The sequence below is a fragment of the Carassius auratus genome, chromosome 5 (assembly GCF_003368295.1).
Source record: "Carassius auratus strain Wakin chromosome 5, ASM336829v1, whole genome shotgun sequence".
Classification (NCBI taxonomy): Eukaryota; Metazoa; Chordata; class Actinopteri; order Cypriniformes; family Cyprinidae; genus Carassius; species Carassius auratus.
The window spans coordinates 27,181,136-27,193,993 of NC_039247.1; the positions used below are offsets into that span (position 1 = coordinate 27,181,136).

Below are 12,858 nucleotides of genomic sequence, written 5' to 3' on the forward strand. Positions count from 1 at the left end.
AGGAATGCTGTCTGCTCAACATAAACCAGACACACTATGGAGGACATTAAGCTCAACAGAAGTTATCACTAATTAATTGCCATTGAAAAGGCTGCAAATCTGATGTCATAAACTGACAGTGTTTGCTGCTGAAATCAATTAATGAGGCTGGAGGGTTCATTCATCCAATCTGGGTTAAGTGCTTCTGTCAAAGCTACAATGACCCTCTTCACCCACAAATAACCAGCAGACTGAGGAAGAACAGCTTCATGATGTCAGTTGACATGGCTCTTAATTTATTTTGGCAGACCGATGGTTCTAGAGGGGACCTCGAGTTTGTTGTTGACTACAAATGCAAAGTTTCCAGTCGAGCGGTACAGGACTGAGAGCGTAAACGTTTGCTCCCTCTCTTTGAAACACACATGAAGTATTAGCATACCAACAGTGAGCTGCCTTCTTGGCTGGGGCTCCTGAAGGGCCCCTGTCTGCCTATTATTTGGCTCCTGTGATGATAGTAACACATGCCCACACACTCCTGGTCCCAACTCTCTCTCTGTGCCCTCTACCCAGTCCCATTTTCAGAGGCTTTGTCCTCTCTCAGCTGTTCCAGCCCGGTGCCCGTATTGTGCTGCCGGACTCATTACTGGCAAACCGACAGCCCGAGCACCATGCTAATAGGGCTTGAGTCGCCCTGGGCGAGGGGAAGGGAGGGGTAACAGTGTGAATGAGGCACAAATGCAGAAAGAGGCTGTTAAAAGAGACAGGGAGGAAGTATTATCATTGCCTTTATGGCCACACATTCTTGTTTTTCTCACTCTCTTTGGATTTCAGCTGCATCAAGGTTTGATAGTTGTGGTCATTATGCAGCGGGCAGAAGCCCAGTTGGCAGCACTGGCAGACAATTTTTGAGGCTGATGACAAGAAGAGATTTTGTGTAATTTTTGACTCCATGGTCACACACACACTTGTATATTTTTGTTCCTGGCTATTAGTTTCTGCGTGCTTTAAATGTTTTCAGTGGGTGCATTAACATGCACAACAATACAAAACTACGAAAAAGCAGCTCGGTTTTTAAACTTGACAAAGCGTTCACGAGAGGATTCAAATTACCTGAGTCTTTTTTTCCGGTTTTGATGTCAAAATGTAACTGGGCAAAAACGCAAACATGCGCACAAGACTCAGAGCAGCGGTAAATGTACATGCAGAGCGGAATCAAAAATGATTTGCCAAAATGTTTGGCGATGGGGTTCTGCTTTGAACGGTTTATACTTTATATTCTCCTGGGACCCTTTTGTCCTCTGTAGAGGACATTATGTTTTAATGAATTTCTCTGAGACCATACATGGCACAGTTTTATGTCTGGATATCTTATACAGAGCACATTCAGAGCTTTTTTCTAGAGATATAACATGTTTGGAGGTTTGTTCATAAACACTCCCTCTGCTTGGTCTTTAAATATGACTGATATCGACAGAAAAATCAAATGTTGCATAGGAAATATGATAATATTTCGAAATTAATCATTTCAGTCTGACTAAATTGTTTGTCGTTAATAAACATCTCAGAAAACGGTATGGGGTTTTCAAATCGTATTAAGTCATTTTGTTTCGAAACAAGGCATAATTTTACATGTCTACTGTTAGAGGAAAGCAGGACAAACCATTTTGGTTCGGCATTTTGGGGAGACACAACAGGGAAATAAATTATAGATCAATATTCCAAATAAGATATATTCTTATGAAAATGTTGCCATGTTATTACTCCCATTATAACTTTATTTTTCCTTGGTTTGCCCCAACAACACATTAATATGCAAATTAGATGCAGTGTAATAGATGCATTGAATAAAATGGTAATGTAATTTACGGACATTTTACGCACAGTAAAATAGTGTCAAATAATTCTGTTATATCTTTGGTAACATAGTTGAGAATCATCTCTGTACAAAGTTTGGTTCACAATAGTCTGAAACCTAAAAATTGATTGGTGAATGAAAAAAAAAAAAGTTTTTTCCTATACTGGAAAAAAATAAATAAATAACGTATTTTGAATTGATGTCCTTTGAACAAAATAGTATTTTTTTCCGTACATTTATTTCTTGTGCAAAAAAAAAAAATCTTATTTTTATGGCTCAGGAGGATGGAAAACACTGGTTACACGACTTTAACTGTCGGGTTATGGATAATTCGGCCGAATAGGCCAGACCTACTGCTTATTTTATATATATATATATATATATATATCATATTTCTGATATTATAGCGTGTAATGCCGCGTTTTATTTTTGTATTGGGAAAAGGCATAATAAAACACCTTATCCATGTAGGCTTCATTGTTTTAAACATTTATTTTTCCATAAAATACCAATGCTCTTGCTTTCCTTATAGGCTATACACTTTAATTCAAAATGGTAAACAGTTTATGGAAAATGTTTTAATTCAAACTTAATTCAATCGCCAATTAAAAATGTGTGTGTTTCTGCGCATGCGCGCGCACATTCAATTCCAGTGGGGACTAAAACCTGAACAGCCTACGCACCGACTCGGGACTCGTGTCACCGGGAGGATCTACATTGAGGTCCCTATGGAAACAAACTTGTAAATCATAAAGGAAGGTTTTTTTTGTTTGTTTGTTTGTTTGTTTGTAAGTTTTCTGTGAGGGGTAGCTAGTTTTGGGTGTAGGTTTGTGTAGGGCGATATACGGTTTTTAGGCTACAGTTTACACACAGTTGTGTTACTCTCCCACTGGTGGTAAATTGTAGTTTTGTCTTTGTGGTTCCAATATTGGCTACTTTGGAAAACGTAATAAATTATAAAGCAGAAACGAAAGATTTCTGTCATGAAGGTTCATGTGTGATTTCACAGTGTAGGCCTGGTTCATTTCCAAACGGTTAAACAACATCCAGTCCTCACACGAAGCAAAGTAAATATCGAGGGTCTTCGACGGTCAGTGTCTTTATCGTTCAGGATTCTTGTCGTGTACCGGAGCCCCAGGCGCTCGTGTTCTCGGTTGCCACATGTAAACGGCCCTCATTCATCACGCGCGCGCTGGATCCAGGTGGGCCGCGGCACCGTCGAACCGTGGCCTCGTTAAAGAGCCATTATAATGAGGCCACAAAGAGGCGAGAAATAATTGCAAATAAAAGTACGTGATGCAGAAAATAAAAAAGGAAATTAAACAGATGCGCATGTTTTCAGGATCATTGCTTTTGTCCCTTTCATGTGTTCCGTTAAATCGCTGACTGGCGAAAAATATGCAACATAATTTATGGTTTTCAACAGGAAAATAGTAGAAACACCATAATCATCACCGCCAACTCCAGTCTAGCAGCAGCAGCACTAGCAGCAGCCTATACAATTTGGCCTATAGGCCTATATATATGAATGTTTTATTTATTTAAGAATAATCAAGCTGTTTGCCCTTATATTCTGACAATATGGAATATATTACACTTTTATGATAGGCTACAAAGAGGAAAACACACAAGTGGACTTTGTCATGCTTTATTTAATTCAAAATAATTCTGTAGAAATTATTAATTTACATTTGAATAATATAATTAACAGTACAATAAAACGTAATCTCTGAAACACAAAACTCATTTATCACAGAAATATAAGCATGATGATAAGATGGGGAAAAAATAAAAGCGATAATATAAACATTTTATAACTAATGAATCCCCAAACGATTCAGCCTGAATAATAATGTGTATTATAAATCAATTTCATTTTAATAGGGCTTTGCCTCCTCTACATTATTTACATATTACCCCCAAACATTAAACTTCTGTAATGGTTTGGACTGAATATGCAGCCGAATGTGATGCTTTTAATAATCATTGTGGATTTGGTGGACGGAACATCGAAGAGAGAAATATCCGCGTGTTAACATTGTGTTATTTCAATGTAGTTTTAAATATTTAGGCTACTGTATGAATATCGATGAAGCCATCCGATATAAATTCATTCAGTTCGAATCCAACATCAAAATGTCACGTGAGGAAAATTAAAATCATTTATAACATTTTTTTTTTTTTTTTTACAGTTTAGTTGGATGCAGTTTCGTAGTAGCCTATTTGTCGACCGCGTAGGCTATGCTTCAGCTGCTAAAAACAACTCCTATGTCTCCTTTCTGTCCATGAATATGCTATATGAAAACAGTTTGGAGAACTGTCTTTAGAAACAGATAAATAAAAAACACAGGCAAGAAATATTCTGACTGGTGGAAGAAGATGTAAACGTGTGTTTGTAAATGGCCTTTAATTGCGCCTTGAACAAAGGACATAAATAGATTTACAGGCAATAAAAGGTGCTGTCCGTCAATATGTTTTCGTTTTTCTTCACTCCTTGTGTCTTTCACTGGACACTCCATTGTAAAAAAGAGAAAGTCATCTCCGTTCTTCCCCGGTACTAGAGATGATCATAAGCGGCGGTGGATGAAGGCGGCGCTCGCGCGGCTGAACTATAGTAATACGGGGAACCTGCAGGGGGAGACAGGGAGTCCACATAGTAAACCGAGGAGCCAAAGAAGAACAGACATTTGTTGTATTATTTTGTATTGTTGAAACTTCAGTTGGTCTACTCTGTAATTCTAATTAAATCACGAGCTAGAGGGCAAACGGTCATCTTGTGACTGTGGCATTATTTCTTTCCACAGAAACGTTCAATAGCCTGAAGGCACAAAAAGTTACCTCAGAGGACATGTGACTGAAACTTTATGCAATAGTTGAAGGGCACGGCAGTCCCATTTGGGTGTAGACAGGTGTTTGTTTGTTTTTTGGGTTTTTTTCACATGTAATGCGAGTACCCTCTACTACAAAACCATTACCATGTGGAAAACACTGAAAGTCCCCAGAGACACACTGTTGATTCTGCTCTACGTACCTAATATGCTGGAGTTGGTGAATCTCCAGGCGTCGCTGTAGGAAGAGTACGGCGAGTGGCCGTAGGTCTGTCCCATGTATTCTGGACCTGCAGGTGAACACACATCCGTAAACAACCCATTAAAAAAGACAACAGTAACAAAAAGCATGCCACAAACAAACTCCTTGAATGAAAACAGATTCAGACTTAGGATCTCATCCAGTTAAGTGTTGTGCGAGTTCGTCTGCACTTTCGGCAGCTAGCACATCATTCACTCGGTGGTTAGAGGCGCTTGTAAACCATTAATCCCACAGGCTGGGCAGGTGGATGGCTGCTCACTGGTGCATACAGTCAGTCTGCTTTAGCGTCTCTCCATCCCTCACTTCCTCCTTTAGCCTTTCATGCTCTCGCCGCCTCCCTCTGCCATTCTTTTTTTAACATTCCAATATCTAATTGGTAATTATGGGAGCCGGATTGAATCCCCCCCTCCAGTGAGTAATTGTGTATGAACGCTTCCTCTCAGCAAGCCCACCAGAAAAATAATAAATCAGACCCTCTCATTTCGCGCTTGGTAGGGCAGACTTCAGATGAAAAAAAGAAAAGTGTATCAGAGTCTGAGCACCTCCATCAAGCTCTGCTGCGTTTGCCTCACGTTCCTCCTGCCGTTTGTTCCTTAATGCATATACTCTCTGTATATTTTTTCCATATAGATTGTGCATTCATTCACGGTTTGCATCCCTCCCAAGACTGTCTTTCTCTCTGGGACTGATAGTCATGATCCCTCAGTGGGGCCCCAGTGTGGTTCCTGTGGCTCTGTGTGGTCGGGTGAGAGGGGCCGCCGCGGGCAGCAGGGCGGAACTCCTTCCCCGTTCCCCCCATTCGTCCCCAGACCTGCTCTACCACAGCAAACCAGCTACTGATTAACCCACCCGTCCCTCTGTTAATCTCTAAACCGCCCTCCCGGCACTCTCACACGCTCTGTGCGCTCCTCACATTCATACTGTACCATGTTTATCACCGACTGTTTTCAGAGAAGCTGCACCAATGAGAGCACGGAATCGCCAAACTAGATTTTAACAATTCCTGAAGTAAACGCGAATGCCTGTGTGAAAATCAGCAGCACTAGAATGCTGCTTTGAGCTCACTGAGCAGAGGTTTTTATCCAATTGAGGAACATCACAAGTCATTTGTCATAAGAACCGGATTCATAGTATACAGTGGAAAGTCTAAGCTAGACTAGTACACAATCTAGAGTACGGGTGAAATAAAGAACAGAAGACAGATGTTTCTTTTAATAAATAGGAATCACAGTAAGTGTCTCTGCGGTTGCTGATTTGTTGTGCAGTTGCTAGGCTGTTCTGGGTGGTTGGCTGGCTCATGCCCTGTAGTCCTGTGCTATTGGGCAGGTCAAAATGAATAAAATGTTGAACTCTCTGGGTAAAATGGTTCAAGTTTGGTGGTTCAGATACATTCAACATAAGAAAAATAAAGAGATTACAAATGCAAAATCTTCTCAGAACAGCCAGTGTCACTTCAATTAACTCTTTCCCGTATTTAGATATTTAGTGTTGTTGAATGATATGGGAAAAATTCCCTCTGAAAGGTGGCACTTGCCTTAAAAAACACGGCTAAATGCAAGAGAATTCAAAAGGCTGGCTCACCTGTTACCATCCCAGTAATGGTGGATGATGAGAAACCCGTCTGCGTGGCCGAGGGGATGTGTGGAGGATAACCGGGCAGCATCGAGCTCGCCACATCTCTGCCTGAAATAGTCATCAAATCCACTCATTGGTTTGTCTTACAATATCGAAAACACCGTACAGGTGGGGACACTGGGATGATGGATGCATGAGCGATGTGTGAAGTTTTACCTGTGATGAGCGGCGGGCTGCTGAACTGCCCGTGCACTGGGGCATGATGGGAAAATGAGTTGAAGCCATGAGATAAATGAGTGGCGTTGCTGCAGCTGTTAGCGATGGGCGCTGATGATGGAGCCGAAATGGAAGTGAGCTCCAGGAAGGCTGAATTAGTGATGATGTTGGGGGAGGGGCTTGAGCTGTTAATGTTGGGTGACATTTCCTGTTTCAAACAGAGTGGGAGGGGCTGTAGAGCTTCTGAGGCGGAGCAATGGGTTGAGGGACAGGTGGAAAAATGAATGTATGAATGTTAATTGATGAGCAACGGAATGGATTACAGTAATCACAGACAGCATAAGCACAATGACGAAAATGGGTAATACAACAATCAAATAGGAATTATGAATTTGGGGAATACAGGACTGAGCGGTTTCTAAATTAACTGTGTAATGTGTTGCTGGACATGGCACTCCAGAAGTGTCTTTTCATACAGTAAATGTGCCTCACTTCTTGTAAATATCATTTTGATGAGGAGAATAAATGAGGAATTAAAGGCTTTTACATATGGATTATGGTTATTACCTGCAACCACTGTGTATCCCTGATGTGCTGCCAGGTTTCGACTGATAGCTGAAGCACTTTTACCCTCATCCAAACCGCCACTGATGAGCGAGAGAGGATAGAGTGACTGCAGGAGAGAGAGAGTCAGTAGCTGAATATCCGTGTGCATGCGCAGTGATTGGGACAGCATTTTACTCCAGTACCTGCTCTGTTTTGCTGGCCACAGTCTGGTTGAATGTGTCGGAGCTGTAGTGATGCCTCTCAAAGCCACAGTCCTGGTGCTGGGAATGGAAGTGTTCGGTCCTCAACTGTTTCCGGGATCCGCTGCCGCTGCCCTGAGAGTCCACACTGTGCCGACAGCTCTCCTGATCACCTGACATGCCGTGGAAGCTCATTATTTCTTTACTGATAACAGGACTTTCTTTAACACTAATAGTGTGTAAGACTCACTGTCATCGTGGCTCCTCTTGCCCTCGGCACTGGTCTGTGGGATTCCCAGCAGGCCGCTGATGGAGTAGGTGGAGCCCAGAGAGTCTGACTGGGGAGATTCTGGAGGAGTGACGGCTGAACTTGGAACTGTAAATCAAACAGACTTTACTTTAACCACTCTGAACTGAATCAGATATTATTGTGAATTGTTAGTGTATGTTCTTACTCAGTGAATGTCCAGGACTGAGGCCTTTACTGTCCAGGGGAAGGTTGAATGGCTGTTGAACTTTTGTGCGAATAATCCTTTAAGAGAAGAAAACAGCGGGTTAGCAAAGTTAATCAAGAAGGAAATGAAATTCGCACAAAGAAAACTAAGGACTAAATTCTAAGACTATGAAGATTTCCAAGAACATTAACGTTCTGTGGTGTGTAATGTTCTTTGATGAGGTTTGGGTTCAGTACCTGTTGATGGAGCTGACGCTGGGCACAGTGTCACCGTCACAAACGCCCTCGGCCAGCAGTCGGTCTCTGATCTCCCACGCAAACATGGTTGGGTTCTGACGCTTGTACTCCGCTATCTTCTCCACCACTTTAGGAGTCGCCACTTTTGGCTTTGAGCCCCCAATGACTCCTGGTTTAATGCTGCCCGTCTCATAGTACCTGAAAGACAAACAACCATTAAAAAAAAAGCACATATACAGCCGCTGGGAGTGAGTTTTCACAGCTTCCTCCTGTAACCCGTCTGCTCCCTTATTCTTCATTTTCATTTCTGCTAGATTCGATCTACCCTACTTTCAGTCTGCTCATTCTGCATGTGTATATCATGCACTGTGCTGTCTGCCATCTTATAGAGTGTTATGTTGTGTGTAAAGTTATATATTTGGAGTACATAATTGAGTACCTGTTTCTGGCTGAATGTCAGAATGTCAGATATGCTGAAACTACTTGTGTCTGATAAAATCAAGGCCTTCAGAAAAATACAACAACTAAATACAACAAAAAATACAACAAGTACCAAAGAAAATCCAATATTGCACTTGCTACATTTCCATATGTTTGTCAGTAGAGCAGAGGAGACTTAACGAACACTTAATGAGGAAAAGTAGAAAATAAGTGAATGTGTTTGGCCCATCCTGTTGTTGTTGAAGTGTTTGTGTGTTCAGTGTGTTCCAGTATGGGCCGCTCAGGACTGTTTACCTGCCCAGGATCTTGCTTACGCAGCCGTGACTGACCCTCAGCTGGCGGGAGATGTCACAAGGTCGTACGCCCTGGTGCGCCATGTCCACGATCCTCTGCCGGATGACCTCCGGGAGCGGGCGACCATTCACAAACATGCCACCTAGTTGATTAAGACCCCCATGACCTGGGGGTGAAAGGACATGAACACACATAAACATCACGCCAAATGTATGAGGAAAACGTGCACAATGAACACTGCCTCTGTCAGCACAGGTGAATTTAATTTGCCTCATTACAGAAATAGTTACCAAATCACATTAACACTCTTCTGAAAGTTATGGAAATTCTCAATAGTGTCCAGAATAAAACCTTATTCATGTCATATTCAGATATCATGTCATAGCATCCACTACAGTATGATGTCTTCAGCATTTCCAATGTTTCCTCAGTTTCTATAAATCCAGCAGACATTGTTACCAGTTCCACACTTAAAACGATTATATAAATCTCAAGTTCACCACTAGAACTGTCACCAGATAGTTTCTGGTCTAGAGCGCTCTGTACACATTTTCTGGAAAAAGGTGTCATGCTCCTGTGGGACACAGTCGCCCTGTAGAATATTTGGATTTTCAGACTGCATTAAACTCGCCTCAGATATAGAAGAAATTATAATAATAATATATTAACTAATAACACTTCCTGCTATTTCTAGTTTTAGCCATTAACGTTTTTGTGTCTTCGAGTATAAATAACCTGTACTGAGGCAATTAAAACTATAAAAGTTATACAATTGTATCAAAGGAAAAGAATAATGTTTGTCATCCTTTGCACTGAAATAATGGAGAGAGGGACTTGCGTCTATTTTTTTTTTTTAATATATCTATAGTAGCCATAGACCTATATATTTAAATAAACATACGATGTTTATATTGTTCAGTAATAAGTAATACTTCTAACTAGTATCATTGTTTTATGGATAATATATTTAATTTTAATAAGCAGATGTTGATGTAGGGTTTTTCTTTTCTTTTGTGACGAAATTTGTCCGCGCTCGTGTGTCCTGCTGCGCCGCACCAGTGACTCTCACAAGCGCCTCACTTTTAATTTAACCCATTCAGTCTCTTCTTCCCCTTTTGCTCTTTTGTAGCTTTCATTTCCACATCAAACGGCGCTATTAACGGTGTTAGCGGAGTGTGTCAAACTCTCCTCGCCAAGAGTCAGCAAGCGACAGGATATTAAAGCAGAGAAACCCCAGGAGAATACGCACACACACACACACACACACACACACGATCTAAATGGCGACCTTTCATAGATTTAATTAATTTATTACAATATTTTTTTTTTTTTATAAACAGCTGTATAAGTAGCCTAGTAACCCACACCCTAACCTAATAGAAAACTTACAGAATTTTTACAATAAAAAGTTTTTTTAAACACATTTTTCACAAATAAATACAAATGGCATTTAACTTACAACAAAAAAATTTGTATAATGATTTAGCAACATTTTATGTAAACACAATCGTGTCAATTTAAAAGTGATTAAACTGAAAATATAAAATTGGGTTCACACAGATTCCAAATGCTGTACTAATTTAAGTTTTACGTTCACCTACCCAAAGCCAAATCTTATAGCCTAGTTTTGAAGATGGATTGTAATTATTTATTGTAAATGCACATTATTAATATCGTTTTTAAAGATATTTGTTTTGGATCATGGCCTTAACTAGCCTACAAAAATCTATAGCGCATCGCTTAAAAATATATATTAACTGATTATTTATACTGTAAATGTTAAATATATTTTGTTCTGACATTATGGACACTTGATCTATTTGGTACAATTAAGTATTTGAGTAGCATGTAATTTCAGTAGGCTACGCCACGGGGGTAAAAACATGAGACAAAAAAACAAAAACAAAAAAAACAAATTTGGACCATAATAATCGTGTTTCAATGAACAACGGAACATAAACATAATTTTGACTGTACATTAGTTTAAATAGAAGGGAAACGAGATGTTCAGGTACAAATATGAGACCGAAATCGTAAGGGGATATTTTTTCAACAGAAGTGCTATATATTATGCAGTGTATAATAGCCTAAATTTAAACGTTACAGCCTAGCACCTAAATTTAAACTTTTAAAACGCACCATTAATATTACCGATTAATTAATTTTCATGTAAAAAAGCGAAACCAGGAAAGCGGCTCTCTGAGCTAAACACAAAAACTGAATGATGTCTCTCTCCATTACCGCTCTTATACAGTCAAAAATGACTAAAATAGCGGCAAAAATCCATGCGTTGGAATGCGGGTTCTGGAGCAGGTTTACTGCTCAATTGCTATAGGCTCTTATTGTTGAACTGAGCACCAACAGATTTAAACCATTAACCTCTGAAAGTAAAGTCAATATCTGTCCGAGTAAAGACTTCATGTCTAACTCCTCTCGAGATTTCAGATTACTTCTTCTGCACTTCAATCGTTTGATAAACTATTTAAACAACAATAAACAAAAATGCAATTCACAGGAAAGTTTTTATTTCTTTTTCTTTTTTTCTAATCGGATTTATGTTATGAATGTGAGAGGATCTAGTTTTATTATTTGTTTAACCTATATATCAGCAAGTAACCTATATTCCGTAGCCTATAGCCTAACATGAGACCAACACGGACCGCTGGAAATATAGTGATATATGACACATAACTTCCTATAGCCTACTAAATTGTCAAACCACTACTGTCAAATTTCCATTTTCTATGTTTCTCTTACAATTGATAGTAAATTAACAGTAGCTATTTGTAAAATAAACTAATAAAATAAAAAGGAAAATCTGTATGTTATTCGCTGAGTTTACTATTGTACAATGATGAACATTACGTTGCCTATATGGCAAAATATGTCATTTAAATTAGGATAAATGTAGACATTTCATGTGATCTACAGATTCCGGTATATATTTCAAAATAACTCGTTTATTGTTTTTACCTCGCCCAGTTGTGTTGGACATTTCTCAGAGAAGTCTTGGTCTCTTGATGTCCTGGTTATATGTCCGAGTGTCCACTCTCACTTAATTTGCTGTGTTTTAGTCCATATGAGGTCTTGAGTGAAAATATTCCTGCGTGGATAGTTTTATTCCCTGCAAAAGGACATTTATGGTGAACCTGACAGTTACGGCTATTGTTATATATTTATTATTTGATATTTATTAATGACTATTTGCATTAAACAGCCTCTCATATTCGATACTTAAGCACTTAATGTTTAGTCGATGAGTTATTAACGTCAAGCTCCTCGTTTTTAAAGAGATTTCGCTTGTTTTACTGCGTGTTATAGGCCTACTGTAGCTACATTATGAGGTACAGAAGTTGTTGGGTGAACAATCTGCAGTTATCTATAAATGTACACCTGCCGACCCCATTAAACCACATCAAATCAATGCGCAAAAATTGTATTCAGCATGTTAAGCATGTTTTACCTTTTGGAGAAGAAATGTTTGGAAATATCCGAAGGCTTTTATCCAACGCCACAGTGTCAGTTAGAATGGCACATATTCTGTTTGGCTTCTCGGTCGGATGAATTAGAGTTTCTCCGGCAGGCTATTACGGAGCCGTAAGAGCGCCTGACGGGCCCAGCGGAGGTTTTATCCCGGCGGCTCTCCGGCGCCCAGGACGCGCTTCGACCATTGGACGACGGATTTAGGGGCGGTTCGTGTAGAGTGACGTTTCCATCGGGGTGTCGGCCAGACCAAAGTGTACGGATGGATGATTCTGGGTGTTCAGGCGCTTCCAGAACACAACAAAACACCAAGCGATACGTCAACGTTTACGGAAATATTTGTCAAGGATCGGGCTTGTTTCCATTCACCCAGTGATTAGATGTGAGATGTAACGCGCCTCCTGGGGTGATGTGAACGCGCTCATCGTTCACACACAATTGGACTCATGATTTGCCATAATCTGTTATTATATCATGACAAATACCTG

At 40.0% G+C, this 12,858-nt stretch overlaps 1 protein-coding gene across 6 annotated transcripts; it reads right to left on the reverse strand.

Moving 5' to 3' along the window:
- Window positions 1–3,468: 3,468 nt before the first annotated feature.
- On the reverse strand, window positions 3,469–12,509 carry pax8 (paired box 8). 6 transcript variants are annotated; one of them, XM_026254822.1, is made up of 12 exons: window positions 12,351–12,509; window positions 11,861–12,011; window positions 8,888–9,053; window positions 8,153–8,350; window positions 7,917–7,993; window positions 7,712–7,837; window positions 7,465–7,634; window positions 7,283–7,388; window positions 6,716–6,955; window positions 6,506–6,607; window positions 4,866–4,952; window positions 3,469–4,462 (listed from the first exon to the last, which is right to left on the reverse strand). In XM_026254822.1, the coding sequence occupies exons 2-12, from the start codon at window positions 11,880–11,882 to the stop codon at window positions 4,392–4,394; spliced, it is 1,365 nt and encodes a 454-aa protein (XP_026110607.1). In that variant the 5' UTR covers window positions 11,883–12,011; window positions 12,351–12,509; the 3' UTR covers window positions 3,469–4,391. The 6 variants fall into 6 exon arrangements, with proteins under 6 accessions (XP_026110607.1, XP_026110611.1, XP_026110605.1 ...); XM_026254826.1 differs by having other exon boundaries at window positions 6,716–6,958; window positions 8,888–9,029; window positions 12,351–12,505; XM_026254820.1 differs by having other exon boundaries at window positions 6,716–6,958; window positions 12,351–12,504.
- Window positions 12,510–12,858: the final 349 nt, after the last annotated feature.

Coding starts and splice junctions, on each gene's coding strand:
- pax8 (XM_026254820.1), bottom strand. CDS start 11,882: ATGTCCAACACAACTGGGCGAG. Junction 6,608..6,715: donor CAGCCCGCCGCTCATCACAG/GTAAAACTTCAC, acceptor TGACTATTTCAG/GCAGAGATGTGGCGAGCTCG. Junction 4,463..4,865: donor CACCAACTCCAGCATATTAG/GTACGTAGAGCA, acceptor CTCCCCCTGCAG/GTTCCCCGTATTACTATAGT.